Genomic DNA, 17,120 nt, shown 5'->3' with positions numbered 1-17,120 from the left:
ACTGCCAAAAGTACCAATACTCGGTTTTAATGTTTATGGTATCCCTGTTCTTAATTGGCCAGCAAACTCGCCTGATCTAAACCCCATAGAGAATCTGTGGGGTAATGTCAAGAGGAAGATGAGACACCAGACCCAACAATGCAGACGAGCTGAAAGCCACTATCCCAGCAACCTGGGCTTCCAGAACACCTCAGCAGTGCCACAGGCTGATCACCTCTATGCCACGCTGTATTGATGCAGTAATTCATGCAAAAGAAACCCTGACCAAGTAGTGAGTGCATGATATACTGTACATGAACATACTTTTCAGTAATCCAACCTTTCTGTATTAAAAATCCTTTTTTTATTGATCTTATGTAATCTAATTTTCTGAGATATTTAATTTCGGGTTTTCACTAGCTATAAGCCGCAATCATTAAAATTAAACGAGAAATGCTTGAAATATCACTCTGTGTATAAAGCTTCTATATAAAATATGAATTTTACTTTTTGAATTAAATTACTGAAATAAATTAACTTTTTGATATTCTAATTTCTCTATCGTTCATCGACAGATGCAGCTCCATCTCTTAGGAAACAATAGGTTATGCTCCTCCAATCAGGAATAGGCACTAGGCAGGAAAAAAGCTTAACCTGCAGGCATAACCCCACACTCTGCTATTAGCATCAATTTTATTTCTGCCTAGTTTTAGGAATAGGACCTAGCTCCATGCTGGGACTTCGGTCTTGGCTTTTAACCACTTAAGCCCCAGGCCTATTTCGGACACTTTTTGTCTACAAGTTAAAATCAGTATTTTTTCCTAGAAAACTACTTAGAACCCCCAAACATTATATATATTTTTTTAGCAAAGACTGGAGAATAAAATGTCGGCATTGCAATATTTTTTGCCACGCGGAATTTGTGCAGCGGTCTTTAAAACGCCATTTTTTTGGAAAAATTACGTAAAATCACATTTCACTGCATTTAAAAAAAACAAAACAGTTAAGTTAGCCCGTTTTTTTGTTTATTGTGAAAGATGATGTCACGCTGAGTAAATAGATACCCAACATGTTACTGTTTAAAATTGTGCACACCCGTGGAATGGCGACAAACTACGGTCAATAGAAATCTCAATAGGCGACGCTTTAAAATTTTTTAACGGTTACCAGTTTAGAGTTAGAGTGTAGCTCTTTTTTTTTTTTTTTAAATTATTGCTCACGCTCTAGCGATCGCGGCGATACCTCACGTGTGGTTTGAACAGTGATTTCATTCGCAGCTCGACTTCCGTATACGTTTTCTTTCGCTAACGGTGACGGGGGCAGCTAAAATCTTTTTTTTTTTTTTCCTATTTATTTTTTTTTTCACTTTATTACAGGTTTTTAAAAAAAAAAAAAATCTAATCACTTTTATTGCTGTCACAAGCAATGTAAACATCCCTTGTGACACCAATATGCAATGACAGGTACTCTTTATGGAGGGATCGGGGGGTCTAAAAGATTTTTGCATACAGTCGTTTTTTCAATCTGCCGCATTTTGCAGCAGAGTAACCCAGAAGTGACGGCATGGACTCGCCTCCGGGTTACATCATCGGAGACCCGATCAAAGCCACTTCCGGCTTAGATCGGGACTCCATCCAGCCGGCGGACGCGCCGGCTGGGTGCTCGGGTCTCCCGGTGGGACGGAAGGCCCGGGCAAAGCCGACCGTCGGCTCTAAGCCACAGTACCGGGAGGTTGCCTCTAGCTAGAGGCATCATCCCGGTATAACCCCGCAAAGTCTGCCGACGTGTGTATATATACGTCACTTTGCGGTAAGTGGTTAACAGGGAAATTTGTGTTAGGCAGAGTGTCTGAATTGGCGGTGTGGTCATTCATGTGGTCCCCTTATCTGGTGGTACACAGAGATAAAGTGGTACTTCAACCTAAAGTGGTTTCTGATTTCCATTTGAATGAAGACATTGTGCTGCCTTCACTCTGTCCTAAGTCCAAGCATCGCAAGCAAATTGCCTTGCATTCTTTGGATGTGGTTCAGGCTATAGAGATTACCTGGCGGCTACTGAATCTTTCCGGAAATCAGACTCTCTTTGTCCTTACCGAAGAACCTCGAAAAGGATTGGCTGCATCTGCTGTGATCATATCCATATGGATCAGGCAGATGGTGGTTCAGGCTTATTCACTGAAGGGTCAGGTTCCTCCTTTCCCTGTGAAGGCGCATTCTACTAGAGCGCTGAGTGCCTCTTGGGCTTTTCGCCATCAGGCGTCAGTGCTGCAAGTGTCCAGGGTGGCAACTGTGCATACTTTCACAAAATTCTGCAAAGTTAAAAAAAAAAAAAAATAATTCTGCAAAGTTAATGTGTTGGCGTCTTTGGATGCTTCCTTTGGCCGCAAGGTTTTGCCGGCTGCTGTTTGAAGAGAATCTTTTTTTGTTTCTCTTTTGAAGGGTGTATTTTTTCTGGGGGAGCTCCTGTTCCTGGTTGAGCTCCATGTTACCTGGTCGTCTAAGTTTAGCCTTTGGGGAATTATGGCTTCTTTGCGTTGTCTTCCCACCCTCATGAATATACGGCTTTGGCACATCCCTATGGTCTCTGTCAAAGGATAGAGAAAACTGGATTTTTGCAAGATCTTACCGTAAAATCACCCGCCCCTCTACTAATGAGTGAATGGGGTTTTAGATTTCAATATTTTTATTGATTTTATGAAAAAAGAGAAACACTCATTGTATAAACAGACAATGATCACCATGGGAAGTAGCATAAAATTAGCAATATGTAACAAGGTCAACCAAGGAAAGCCGGAATATGGCAAACTGAACAAAAAAAAAACCCAAAGATAGTTGGTCAGTGGCTCTTGTCGTGGGCTAGAGTCGGACCAGGCCCCGCCCCGCTCCCTCCAGCACCCCCAAGGGGGAACACACTACACCTCAAGGGAGGAAGCAAACATCCTGTCTCCAACCCACTAGGCAGTTTATATACATAGAAAAGCTGCTCATCCGGAATAGATGACGCTAAATCACCGACCAGGTAAGTTCTATAGTAGCCACAACAGGTGGTAGCAAAAGGCAATAACAGCCCTAGGTAATCACATCAACCTAAGTCACAGTGTGGTAGAGAAAGAAAGAGACCGAAAAGGAGAAAAGAGGAAGAGGTTGAGATGTAGTAGGAGAAAAGAAAGAGGAAGTGCTAGAAAGTTGGTGTCCAGGCCGCCTGTGTCTGAGTCCCAGGGGGGGATGGGCGTGCTGTTTGTGGGGCCCTGCTCGGTACCTGTGGCTTCTTTTTGGTGGACCCGGATACCTTGCGCTTCATGGCTGTCAGGGCTATGCGGTAGTGTGGTTTCCGGTCCTCGCTCCTGCTGCTGGTTTTTGCTTTGAATCAGCTGGGATGTGCAGAGCGCGGTCAGAGCATGTCCAATGCCGGCACCGCGCGCATGCGCACTCGTGAATGGTGTTTTATTAGTATTCTAAACACTGCTTGCAACTAAACTGATGCTGATAGCAGAGTGTGTAGGCTTATGCCTGCAGGGACAGCCCCATAGGTGTGCCTAATCTTTTTTCGTGCCTAGTGCCCATTTCTGATTGGAGGAGTATAACCTATAGTCTCTGAAGAGATGGATCTGCGTCTGTTGATGAACTTCAGAGAAGAGGATTTTACAGTAAGTTCTTACAAAAAATTCATTTTTTTTTAGATGCACATGTAGAAGGGAACTTGACAGTGGCATCTTGAAACTACTGTTGCTAATCAGCCCTCCGGTTTTGAGAAGATTAGGATGCCCCACACCCCCAACAATAGGTTCCTAATGTGAATGGCATAACAGGAAAACAGTTTGCATTGCAGATAATAAAAAAACTAATGGACAAATTCTGGACAAATGTAAAGACAGAAGGTACCAGGAGCCACCTTTGCAAGCTAGGAAATCTGACATTTGTTTTCATTTTTAAAATATGTTTACAGTGTATTTATTTATAAGAATTTTCAAAGTGAAAGTTATTTTAGTGGACTGTTAGTCTCAGAGTGCTATTTTTTTATTTTTTTTTATGTATAGGTGTCTGGAATTGTTGGCAGGGCAGACCTTCTGTGTGCATTATTTGTTGTTTTATCATTTCTTGGATACTGCAAAGCTCTACCAGGATGTAAGTATTCATATTCATAGTACAAAAGCTGCATTGCTACTTATTGCAAAAATAGAATAAAACCAGCATGTTAAGTTTATGTCCCCAGGGACTGCTCTGTTCTTTATTCAAAAATCAACCACCCAAGTTGCTAAACCAGTAAAATGGGATACTTTTCTTTTCCCTTGACCAAATTACTTTTACCTGTCAGCGTTTATTACAATAAACTAGCTACAGCAAATAAATGCATTCCAAAATTATCTGGCCACTTGGCTGGCTAGGAGTACAGGCACAGGGGGTTTCCTTTTACATGGAGAAACTTTAGCATAGATTTTACTACGGCTGGGTTCCCACTGTTCACACGGCTCACAACAGGGGTCCGGTGCATCTCTGTTCTCTGTTTCAGGTCCGATTTCCATCCAAAATTTTGGTTGATTTCGAGTCTAAAACGGACCAAAAAGACGCACAGGACTCCAGTGTAATTCGCACTGGAGCCGCTCCTGTGATATGGGATCCAACTCCATAGAGAGCTGGTCACAATCTGCAGGGAAACCCGCATTCAATTTGCAGTAGTGTGAACCCAGCCTCGAAGAGGAGCAGCCCTATTTTGTGACTAATTTTGTCTCTAATTTGCTCGATAAATGTCACCTGTTTACATTGCAGAGTGAAACCAGGTGTTATGGAGCCAGGAAGTAAAGGGGAAATCTCTTGAAAGGGGACACAAACAGCAATTAAAATGTGCCAGAGGTTTTAGCCCAATCTCCCTTCCCCATTCAGATGGAAAAAGTTGGGATGGAGTTTGACATTGCATTATAAGTCATTTATTGCTGTCCACACACATTTTCTATCTCTCATGTTTAGAAAAATATGCAAGTCAAAAGTTAGCCATAGATTTAAGTGCACGGTGCTTTTTAAAATCTCTTATGTATGTTCGCAACAGATGAGGTTCTCCATTAATGCCTGGCCTTAGTGGAGCTCTCACATCTGTTTTAAGTGCACTGTCTTTAACATATGCAAAAAAAAAATAGCAGTGCTCTGACCTTTCATATATCATAGAAAAAAATCCCTGCTGTTAGATGGGAACAAAGGATTCATGACCGCCTCTGATAAAAGCACTAACGCATCCTTAAGTATATTCTGGAGAGGAAACCTGATGAGAAAATACAACTGTTTTCCAATGAAAAAGTGTGTTAAATGTTAAATGTTAAACGTAATATATTGTCATTTCTGCACTGGAGGTGGAATATACTGTGTATACGTGTGTGTGTGTATATGTGTATATATAAATATATATCTCTTTTAACAAATCCAAATCATTACCATTGAATAACAGAACTTCTCTTGATGACTGACCTATATATAATTAGTAGGCACGGCATCTGTTACTTGAATTTTATAGTTGCAAATAGGAGTTTTTATCTAGGGAAAATGTACCAAGTATCTACTAATGGAGACTCTTCAGCTTATTCCAGTTTACTTGGAGCATCTTTGTGCTTTATTTGTATATTCCAATACTAAGATGATTATTACAATATATCTGAATAGAATTTTGCTGAAATATACAGTATCTCACAAAAGTGAGTACACCTCACATTTTTGTAAATATTTTAATATATCTTTTCATGTGACAACTTGCTACAATTTAAAGTAGTGAGTGTACAGCTTGTATACAGCTTGTATAACAGTGTAAATTTGCTGTCCCCTCAAAATAACTAACCACACATCCATTAATGTCTAAACTGATGGCAACAAAAGTGAGTACACCCCTAAGTGAAAATGTCTAAATTGGGCCCTAATGTGTAAATTTTTTGTGTGGCCACCATTATTTTCCAGAACTGCCTTAGCTCTCTTGGGCATGGAGTTCACCAGAGCTTCACAGGTTGCCACTGGTGTCCTCTTCCACTCCTCCATGACAAGATCATGGAGCTGGTGGATGTTAGAGACCTTGTGCTCTTTAACCTTACGTTTTGAGGATGCCCCACAGATGCTCAATAAGGTTTAGGTCTAGAGACATGCTTGGCCAGTCCATCACCTTTACTTCAGCTAATTTAGCAAGGCAGTGGTCATCTTGGAGGTGTGTTTGGGGTCCTTATCATGTTAGAATACTGCCCTGCGGCCCAGTCTCCGAAGGGAGGGGATCATGCTTTGCTTCAGTATGTCACAGTACATGTTGGCATTCATGGTTCTCTCAGTGAACTGCAGCATCCCAGTACCAGCAGCCCCAGACATGACAATCACACCACCATGCTTGACTGTAGGCAAGACACACTTGTCTTTGTACTCCTCACCTGGTTGCTGCCCCACACACTTGACACCATCTGAACCAAAAAAGTTTATCTTGGTTTCATCAGACCACAGGACATGGTTCCAGTAATCCATGTTCTTAGTCTGCTTGTCTTCAGCAAACTGTTTGCGGGCTTTCTTCTTCATCATGTTTAGAAGAGGCTTCCTTCTGGGATGACAGCCATGCAGACCAATTTGATGCAGTGTGCTTTGTATGGTCTGAGCACTGACAGGCTGACCCACCCCCTCAACCTCTGCAGCAATGCTGGCAGCACTCATAAGTCTATTTCCTAAAGACAACCTCTGGATATGACGCTGAGCACATGTACTCCACTCCTTTTTTCGACCATGGCGAGGCCTGTTCTGAGTGGAACCTGTCCTATTAAACGGCTGTATGGTCTTGGCCACTGTGCTGCAGCTCTGTTTCAGGGTCTTGGCAATCTTCTTATAGCCTAGGCCATCTTTTTGTAGAGCAACATTTTTTTTTTTTTTCAGATCCCCAGAGTTCTTTGCCTTGAGGTACCATGTTGAACTTCCAGTGACCAGTATGAGAGAGTGGGAGCGATAAGACCTTTTTAACACACCTGGTCCCCATTCACACCTGAGACTTTGTAACTGTGATGAGACCAATCTCGCCACTAGGCGATGGAGAAGCCTGGTTGCTCGCCTCCTGCAATGTGACTATGGACCCTCTCATCAGCCCATGCTAAATGTAAACCCCATGGCGATTTGACTGTGTTTGTGGCATCCGAGCGCTGTTTGGATATGTTGAGCGCTCAGATCCAGGCTATCTGGGGATGGGTTGAATGTGGGGGTTCTGTTCAGTAGACTGGGAGTTATGCATTTTTGTGTCTTTTTGTGTTTCTTTAAACATGTGGCTATAAACATGTGGCTAATGGAGTCTTGCCTCTATCCTGGAAGCTAAACCTTCTTCCTGTAAACTGTAAGGCACAGGAAGTTCACTCCTAATATGGTCATCCCAGGAAGTTCTGAGGAGACGGACTGTCTAAGGTGGCTCCCCATTCACCTTTTGTCAGGTGTGCTAATGACCTCACCTGTTGTCTGCTAAGGGAGGTATTGACACTCAGAGTAATGTGTATTGAGGGCTCGTTAGGGAACCATTGTTCTGTGTCTGACTATAGTTTACATTGATTGCCCCCTGGGGCTTCTGTCTCCTTGCATTGGTCAAAGCTATCTGACCAATCCCTGTTGACTCATTTTCAAGTCCTCATTTGCATAGCAGCCCTCCTGGTCAAGCTATCTGACCAATCACTACTGACTCATTTTCGAGCCCTCATTTGCATGTCTGGAGAGGACCTTATGGGGGACTGCAGGTACTGTGAAATTGACCAATGGGAAAGCGGTTGTTGGGGAAGGATGTTCCAAATTCTGTGTGCTGTGTTCTTCCAATAAATGTGGTTCCTGTTTTACCCTCAACTCGGATCTTTGTCTCGTTCTTGGGGGGATTCACTGTATGCTGTTGGAGACTGATTGCTAGGAGTGTAAGCTGATGTATGCTTTTCCTGTTCGTCTGCTAGCAGCTATTCGTGAGGTTCCAGGTTGGAGTGCTATTTTCTATCCAGTTCGGGAGTTTGGTGTCCTGCAAGTAGCTGTGCCTGTAGCTCTGGAAGGGGAAGATCTCCTAAACGGTTTTAACCCTTGACACCGGGAAGGGAAAATGGCTAATTGGGCTCAATTTATTATATAATCCATTTACAGAGTGAATTAAATTATTTTACAAGGACTTTAACTAGAGTTTATTTTGGGGATTACAGAGATGCTGACTCCTGAGCAGACAGGGAGGGAGAAGGGGAGAGAAGACAAGGGGACAAATAAGACACCCCCTTAAAATAAGCCCTAATGCATTTTTTTTTTGTAGTGTTTAGAAATTATAGTTCATTGAGCATTGTCTTTATTTTGTATGATTTTCAAATCCATCGTACTTTACATTACATAGTTACATAGTAGTTGAGGTTGAATAAAGACAATAGTCCATCCAGTTCAACCTGTGTAGGTGTGTGTGGCCGTAATCATCTCTCATACCCCTTCCCGCAGAAACCACCTCTTGTGGTAGAGAATTCCACAATCCTGTAGCCCTAATGCCCCATACACACGTGCAGATTATCTGCAGACTTTTGTCTGCAGACTTACCAAAACCATATAATATGAGGTCAAACCTAAACACTTTCAATTTGTATGCAATCCAGCAGGCCCTTGCACTACATAGAAAAGGTAAGTCTGCAGACAAAAGTCTGCAGATAATCTGCACGTGTGTATGGGGCATAACCGTAAAGAACCCCCTGCGTTGCCTGAGGTTAAAACGCTTCTCCTCTAATCGCATTGTATGCCCTCGAGTCCCCATGCAATCCTTTTGACTGAATAGCTTTTTTTCTATGCTGAGATCACCATTGAGGTATTTATAAATTGCTATCATGTCCCCTCTCAGGCATCTCTTCTCCAGGGAGAATAAATCAAGTGATTGCAGACGCTCCTCATAATTAAGGTCCTCCAATCCCCTAATTAGTTTAGTTGCCCTTCTCTGGACTCTCTCCAGCTCCAACACATCCCTCCTGAGGACTGGCTACCAGAACTGGACAGAATACTCCAGATGCGGGCGGACCAGAGTTTTATAAAGTGGTAGGATTATAGTTTTATCTCTGGAATACATCCCTTTCTTTATGCATGCTAATATTCTGCCGGCTTTTGCAGCTGCCGCTTGACATTGCATGCTATTGCTTAGTCTATCCTCTACCAAGACTCCCAGATCTTTTTCCATTTTTGATTCCCCCCAAATCCCCCCCCCCCCTAAAGTGTATTGTGCTTTTTATGTTTTTAGTCCCCAAGTGCAAAACCTTACACTTCTCTACATTAAACCTCATTTGCCATGTCGTTGCCCACTCTGTTATTTTGTCCAGGTCATTCTGTAGGATATCTGCTTCATGCCGTGCAGTTATTGCCCTGCCCAATTTTGTGTCATCTGCAAAAACTGATATAGAACTACTGATCCCATCCTCAATGCTGTTTATGAATAAATTGAACAGAGTTGGTCCCAGGACTGAGCCTTGGGGGACCCCACTGATCACCTCAGACCAGTCTGAGTATGCGCTATTTATTACCACCCTTTGGACACGCCCTTTTAGCCAGTTCCATATCCAAGAGCAAAACTTGCGGTCGATGCTTGCAGACCTTATTTTTATAAATTAAGCGCTTGTGGGGAACTGTATCAAACGCCTTAGCGAAATCCAGGTATACCACATCCACTGGTCTCCCCCTATCTAGCTCATAGCTCACCTCCTCGTAGAATGTTAGCTCACCTCCTCGTAGAATGTTAACAGATTTGTTTGACAAGAACGCCCATTTGTAAACCCGTGCTGATTACTGCTGATGATGTTGTTGTCTTTAGCAGACTCTAGGATATAGTCCCTTATCATCCCCTCCAGAAGTTTACATACTATCAATGTCAGACTGACAGGCCTATAATTTCCCGGGACATGCCTCTGCCCTTTTTTGAATATCGGTATCACGTTAGCTTTCCTCCAATCCCCTGGTACATTTCCTGTCATAATACTGTCAGCAAAGATCAGGAACAGTGGTCTAGATATAGTCTTACTAAGTTCTTTGAGTACTCTTGAATGTACACCATCTGGGCCTGGTGATTTATTTGTTAATTTTATCCAGCCTTTCCCTGATTTCACCCTCTGTTAGCCATAGCGGCAAGTCCTATGAATTACTGCTAACCATACAGTCATGGTCAGTGTAACCCTCCTTTTCCTGTGTAAAGACTGACGAGAAAAAAGCGTTCATCACGGTTGCTTTTTCAGTGTCCTCTGTAACCATCCTCGTTAATTATGTGTGCAATATGCTCGGCCCTAGTTTTTTTGCTGTTGATCTATATTTAAAGAATTTCTTTGGGTTCTTTTTGCTTTCCTCCGCTATTTGTCTCTCAAAGTTGATTTTAGCCATTTTGATTTCGTATTTACTTTTCTTATTTGCCTCCTTGTATTGCTCGAAAGCCGATACTGTGCCCTCTGATTTATATTTCTTGAAGGCCATTTTTTTCCCCTAATACGTTTTTTAACATTACAGTTTAGCCAGCCAGGTTTGGCTTTGTCTCTCCTAAATTCATTTCCCATAGGAATGCACTGCGAGATGCATTTGTTTAATATGTTCCTAAAGCATTCCCATTTTTCCTCTGTGGTCAGTGGTCAGTGTTTCAGAATTCTCCATTTACAGTCATCTTGGCTTTGTTGACCTCCTGGCCTTCTACCTGTCCCTTTGTGAAGATATTCGGGGAAATTTCAACCTTTGTGCAGCTCTTTCTAAAGCTGTCACTGGCTTGCAGGGCACTTTTTTCTGATATTATGCCCACAAGAACTTGGTAGGGTTAAGATCTAGCGATTTTGTAGATGCCAGTCCTTCAGAGGCAGTACTGAGGCTTCCTGTTACTTCAACAAATGGGGTTTGTATAGTTTCGAAGTATGCTTCATATTTCGCTGATCACAGGGGATAGCATGACATTGTAAAATAGAGTTATTACTGTTTGTGGTTCATTACTTCCTGCACCCTGTAACTTCCCAACTTACCAGTGCAAAAAGAGCCCCGTACCTTTTACATTTACTTCTCTGTTTGACAGAAAGCATTAAGTGCTCCTATGTCTTATGTTCTCCTTTTTGATCCAAACACCTCAAACTCAGTCCAATGTATGTAATGTTTTGTTAATTTTACCATTTTCTCTTTATTTGGCAGTTTCAGATATGGCTTTTTTTTTTTTTTTTTTTTTTTAAAACCCTCCTTCTAAGGTCAATATCCCCAAGTTGTCTTTTCAGTACTGCAGATTACCATGGTATTTGACATGTACTATTTAAAAAAAACAAAAAAAAAAAGCAGCCAACTGAGGACCTATTGTAAGTCCTATTTTTCTCAGACAGCAGATTATGATTTATTAAAGATCTTCTGCAGTTGTGCCACCAGTTTACCCTCTTCCTTTGAAACTATAGTGGGCATTTTTTCTTACAATATTCAGTTTTTTGGCCATGTGAAATTAGCTTAAAAAGCATTCCTCTGGCATGTTCTATTTTTACCAGCTTGGATCAATGTAAATATGTAAACACCATACCTGGCTGATACCCCTGAGGGCTGAAAATCACTGACGTAGACACCACTACTTCAGTGATCCCTATTTACTTCCTGGTCCCATGCTTAGCTGCTGGCCTGATGCTTTGTGACTACAGGAAGTCAGCTGCTCGGCACCAGCATCATTCAAGGAATGCTTTGCATTTTTTTAATGAATGCAAAGTGTTCTGTGATTGGATGAGGTGGTGATGTTGCGCTCTCTAACTTTTCCAGTGAGCAAATTCTTTGTATTCATTCAGAATATGCCATGCATTCTCTGAATGGCGTCTGTACTGAGCGGTGACCTCCTTTTATTCATAATACATCAGTTCATTCTCTCAGCATGGGACCTGGAAGCAAGTGGAGGTGTCTACTTCAGTGATTTCCAGCTTCCACAGTCGTAGTATGTTTTTAAACCATGCCATTACTAAAATGTGATTATGTAAGTGTATTAAGCCAGAGTATTTTTTTTTTTTTTTTATATTTTGTTAAACAATATGGTTTAATTTTCACATTTGAGTCAGTGACAGCTCGAAGACATTCTAGGAAATGCTGTAGTTAATTTTGGTTTCCCTAGAGATACTTCTTGTAGCCTATTGGGTTGCTTGCTTTGAGCCAGTGTATTGATTTCATATTTCATTCAGCAGTTAGATTCTCTGCATTTTTACCCAAGATCAATGCCACTTACTTCCAAAACATTTCCCATAATAACATCATGTTCTTTCTGATTCTGAAGACATTGATTCTTCTAACGTCAAAGAGTTGTATGGTCACAAATGTAATCTACAGTGTCTTGCTGTGCATATAAGTGAAATTATGTGGTGTACTCTGGAGTAAAATTACAAAGAAAATGCAGTGACAACATGCTTTCAACTTAATGTTTTATTGTTGTTTACTATCATTACCAATATTATTCCACCAACAGGAGCCATAGCATGAATAATTTCTAAATGGATTTCTTGGCTAAATTAAAATGTGACCAATATTTAGTATTTCTGACTCCTCTGTTTATTAAAGTGTACCTCAAGCCAATACATTTTCTAGTTGTGATTGGAGTGGGAAAGGATTATAACCTCTGTAAGGTTTTTATTGTATCCCTATTTGGGAGAATCGCTCACAACTACGAACAAAAATATTCTGGATTTTTTCTATGCTACTTTTATACCCAAAGTATTTATTCTGAAGTTCTAAAATCACCAAAGGCAACTTAAGACATGCATGCTAAGGTGGGCACGTGTGTCATGTTCAGTTGAGCCTTAAAAATACTTGGGTGTTATATGGGCTTGGACTAGCCCATCCAGAGTATCCTCCTGTGTGTGCCTACTCTACAAAAATACAGTGCCACTGCCATAGGCTATAATTTACAGTTCAATAGGTTGTTAATTACAAAGCCTATCCTGCTGCTTTGCTCCTGCAACCCACCGACCACCAGCTGCAGCAGATATTAATGTCAAATCCCTGTGTTTTTTGTGCAGGAATTGCATCTAATCTTCTGATCTGAGTGTATATCCAGATGTCAATCTAGGCACAGTCATGTATAGTATCTTGTATTTTCAGATGTTTAAACATAATAGCCCTTGTATTTATCTTGGTACAGAATTGTTTTAGATGTATTGATGTTCAAAGTGAAAGCATTTCCAAAAGTATCTATTACTTAACACAGCTCCTGAAAATCATGGATTTTTTGCAACTATCTAAATAAGTCATCATATCTGAAAGGCTAAGCTTTGTAATATTAGTGAAGTTTTATTGGATAGCCTAAATCTAAAGCTGGATACATTATTATTTTTGTTTTGGATTTCTTATCTCGTATGGAGTCAAAATATATATATATATAGATCTACCATGCATTTTATTCCTGTGTTAAAGTGCACAAAATGCATAAGTGTAAACCTAGCATTGATCTTTTTTTTTTTTTTTCCCTCCCACAGTTAATAAACGAGAACATACCTCTCCATGTTGGGTCATATTTAGTGTTTTCCTTGGTGCAGTTGCTATGTTGTGTAAAGAGCAAGGCATTACTGTTTTGGTAAGAAAACAAATTTACTAATAACGTACAATGTTCAAACTTGATAACATAATATAATATTTTTGTCATGCTTTGGTTTAAAAAAAATATATATATATATTTCTTAGTTAGTGACATAACCTTGAAAATGGTAATTGGCAAAATGGGAAAAGGATATTGAAAACAAAATAACTTTTAAAACGTGCTTCCTTAACCACTTACCGCCCGCCCGCCGTCATATGACGGCGGGACGGTGCGGCTATTATCCTGGGCGGACGTCATATGACGTCCGCCCATTCAAGCACGGCAGGCGCGCGATCGCGGGCGCGCCGCCGTGCACTGCCGGTGTCGGTGTGTCCCCGGGACACAGCCGGTCACCGGCAGGGGGGAAACAGCCAATAGGCATGGCTGTTTCCCACGTGATCGGCTGTGTTCCAATGACACAGCCGATCACAATGGAGGCGGCCGGGAGATGACCGCGCATGCGCGATCGGGAGCGCGCAGCGCGGTCATGTCGGTGGCACTGTGTTCCGTAGGAACACAGCTGTCACCGGCAGTAGTAAACAGTCACTGACAGTGACTGTTTACTATGTGATCGGCTGTGAATCCATTCACAGCCGATCACAAAATGTAAACACAGAGCAGTAACTGACTGTTACTAGCTCTTCTCTCCTCATACAGTTTCCAGTGTGAGGGGAGAAGAGCTAGAAATAGTGAGTTACTGCTCTGTACACATGTAAAAAGTAAAATCACACTAATAAAGGTCCCCACACACAGTCCTCAGCCCCCCCCAATGTCACCTGTCACCCAACAGTCACCTCATCAGTGCCCAGAAATTGACACCCATAACGTTCACATGTGAGCGCAGCGTTCGCGGGCAAAATCACCACGATTCTGCCCGCGATCCGGAAATCATTGCAAATTGCGGGACGCCTGTGCGTTGCCCGTGATTTGCAATAGCACCCCAAACGCTGTGCGATGTTGCCGCCATTTCCGCCTGCCGAATCGCAGTAACATCGCGCAAACATCGCATGACGCCCAAAAAAGTACAAGAGTTTCTTTGGGGCGTGATGCGTTGTTTGCGTGATGTTACCGCGATTCGGCAGGCGGAAACATCGCACAGCGGGCAACGCACAGGCGTCCCGCCATTTGCAATGATTTCTGGATCGCGGGCAGAATCGCAGTGATTCTGCCCGCGATCGCTACGCTCACATGTGAATGTAGCCTAAAGTTCACCGGTCACCAGAGACTGCCAACAGTACCGCCGTGCACCATCGCCCGTCACCTGTCACCCATCAGTGACCATCGCCCCGTCACCTGTCACCCCATCAATCACCGTCACCTGTCACCCCATCAGTCATCGTCATCTGTCACCCCATCAGTCATCGTAACCTGTCACCCCATCAGTCACCGTCACCTGTCACCCCATCAGTCATCGTCACCTGTCACCCCATCAGTCACCGTCATCTGTCACCCTATCAATCATCGTCACTTGACACCCCATCAGTGATCGTCACTTGTCACCCCATCAATCATCGTCACATGTCACCCGGTCAGTGATTGTCATCTGTCACCCCATCAGTCATCATCACCTGTCACCCCATCCGTCATCGTCACCTGTCACCCCATCAGTCATCGTCACCTGTCACCCCATCAGTCATCGTCACCTGTTTGCCATATACATGCAATCACTTACTGACCGCCTAACGACTATATGCGTCGGCCATTAAAAGCTAAATACTGGGGTTATGGCAGAAGATAGCCCCCATAACCCCGGTATTTTTTGAAACGGCGGGCGGTCGGCTTTCAGATAAGGGTGGTCCCAGTGGCGGATTCGCCGCGGAATTACCCTTACGGTGCAGGGGAAGAGGTGCCCCCCCCCCCTCCTGCCGCGTCCCAGACGTTTTCCCAGCTTACCGGACCCGCCGGCAGCGGGGAAAACTATCCGGTCCCGGATCCTCAGAGACAGGAAGTCGAGTGAGGGCAAGATGGCCCTCACTCAACTCTATGGTCTTGGAGGACCGGAGCTACGTCAAAAGACGTTGCCTAGCAACCGGTTTAAAGGGCCGCTTTTTTTTTTTGCTTTTTTTTTTTTCCTCTTTCAACAATTTTTTTTTTTTTTTTTCTTTTTTAGTGTAGTTGTGAGGTGTGAGGTCTTTTTGACCCCAGATCTCACAATAAAGAGGACCTGTCATGCCTATTTCTATTACAAGGGATGTTTACATTCCTTGTAATAGGAATAAAAATTATCAAAACATTTTTTTTTTTTAAACTGTGTAAAAATAAAAAAATAATAAATAAAATAAATAGGAAAAAAAAAAAAAAAAAAAAATTAAAGCGCCCTGTCCCCGTTAGCTCGCGCGCAGAAGCAAACCATACGCAAGTCCCGCCCACATATGTAAACGGTGTTCAAACCATACATGTGAGGTATCGCCGCGATCGTTAGAGCGAGAGCAATAATTTAAGCCCTAGACCTCTTCTGTAACTCTAAGCTAGTAACCTGCAGAAATTTTTAAAATGTTGCCTATGGGGATTTTTAAGTACCAATGTTTGGCGCCATTCTGTGAGCATGCGCAATTTTGAAGCATGACATGTTGGGTATCTAATTACTCGGCGTAACATTATCGTTCACATTATGGAAAAAAAATTTGCTAAATTTACTGTTTTCTTATTTTTTAGATCAAAAAAGTGATTTTTTTTCAAAAAAATCGCATTTGGAAGACTGCTGCGCAAATATGGTGTGATAAAAAATATTGCAACGATCTCCATTTTATTCTCTAGGGTCTCTGCTAAAAAAAAATATATAATGTTTGGGGGTTCCAAGTAGTTTTCTAGCAAAAAAATGATTTTAGCTTGTAAACACCAAGTGTCAAAAATAGGCCCAGTCTTAAAGTGGATAAATGGACAACTTTGTGTAAAGCGCTACTTGGATGTTAGGCCTATGTATGTGGCCAGGCTGTGAAAAAGTGTTACACATGTGGTATCGCCATACTCAGGAGGAATAGCAGAATGTATTTTGGGGTGCAATTTTTGCTATATACATGCTATGTGTTAGAAATATTGCATAAATGGACAGCTTTGTGTAAAAAAAAAATGTGTTTTCATTTTCTTTCCACATTTTCCAAAAACTTGTGGAAAAAAATGACATATTCAAAAGACTCATTATGCCTCAAAAATTATACGTTGGGGTGTTTGCTTTCCAAAATGGGGTCATTTTATAGGGGTTTCCATTGTCCTGGTGCTCCAGGGCCTTCAAAAGTACGATAGGTTGTCAGGAAATTATATGTGAAATTTGTGCTCCTAGAATGCCGGACGGTGCTGGTTGGATGTTAGGCCTCTGTATGTGGCCAGGCTGTGAAAAAGTCTCACACATGTGGTATCGCCATACTCAGAAGGAGTAGTAGAATGTGTTTTGGGGTGTAGTTGCAAGTATACATGTGCTGTGTGAGAGAAATAACCTGTTAATACGGCAATTTGTAAAAAAAAATAAAATAAAAAAAAAAATCTTCATTTTGCAAAGCATTGTGGGAAAAAAATGACAACTTCAAAAAACTCACCATGCCCCTTATTAAATACCTTGGAATGTCTACTTTCCAAAAAGGGGTCATTTGGGGGGTATTTGTACTTTCCTGACT

The 17,120-nt window shown here is 42.0% G+C and overlaps 1 protein-coding gene across 2 annotated transcripts in view; it reads left to right on the top strand.

The window, feature by feature from the left end:
• Window positions 1-17,120, top strand: part of TMTC4 (transmembrane O-mannosyltransferase targeting cadherins 4) — a 275,325-nt gene that overhangs the window by 73,025 nt on the left and 185,180 nt on the right. For both annotated transcript variants that reach the window (XM_082248518.1, XM_082248519.1), the window contains 2 exons: window positions 4,016-4,103; window positions 13,409-13,506. In XM_082248518.1, the coding sequence (XP_082104644.1) occupies window positions 4,016-4,103; window positions 13,409-13,506 (186 nt within the window). The remainder of the gene's footprint in view (window positions 1-4,015; window positions 4,104-13,408; window positions 13,507-17,120) is intronic.

This window comes from Pelophylax lessonae, assembly GCF_965119305.1.
Source record: "Pelophylax lessonae genome assembly, chromosome: 2".
Classification (NCBI taxonomy): Eukaryota; Metazoa; Chordata; class Amphibia; order Anura; family Ranidae; genus Pelophylax; species Pelophylax lessonae.
Note: the sequence above shows the minus strand (reverse complement) of the source record. Positions and strands in the feature narration are given on the sequence as shown.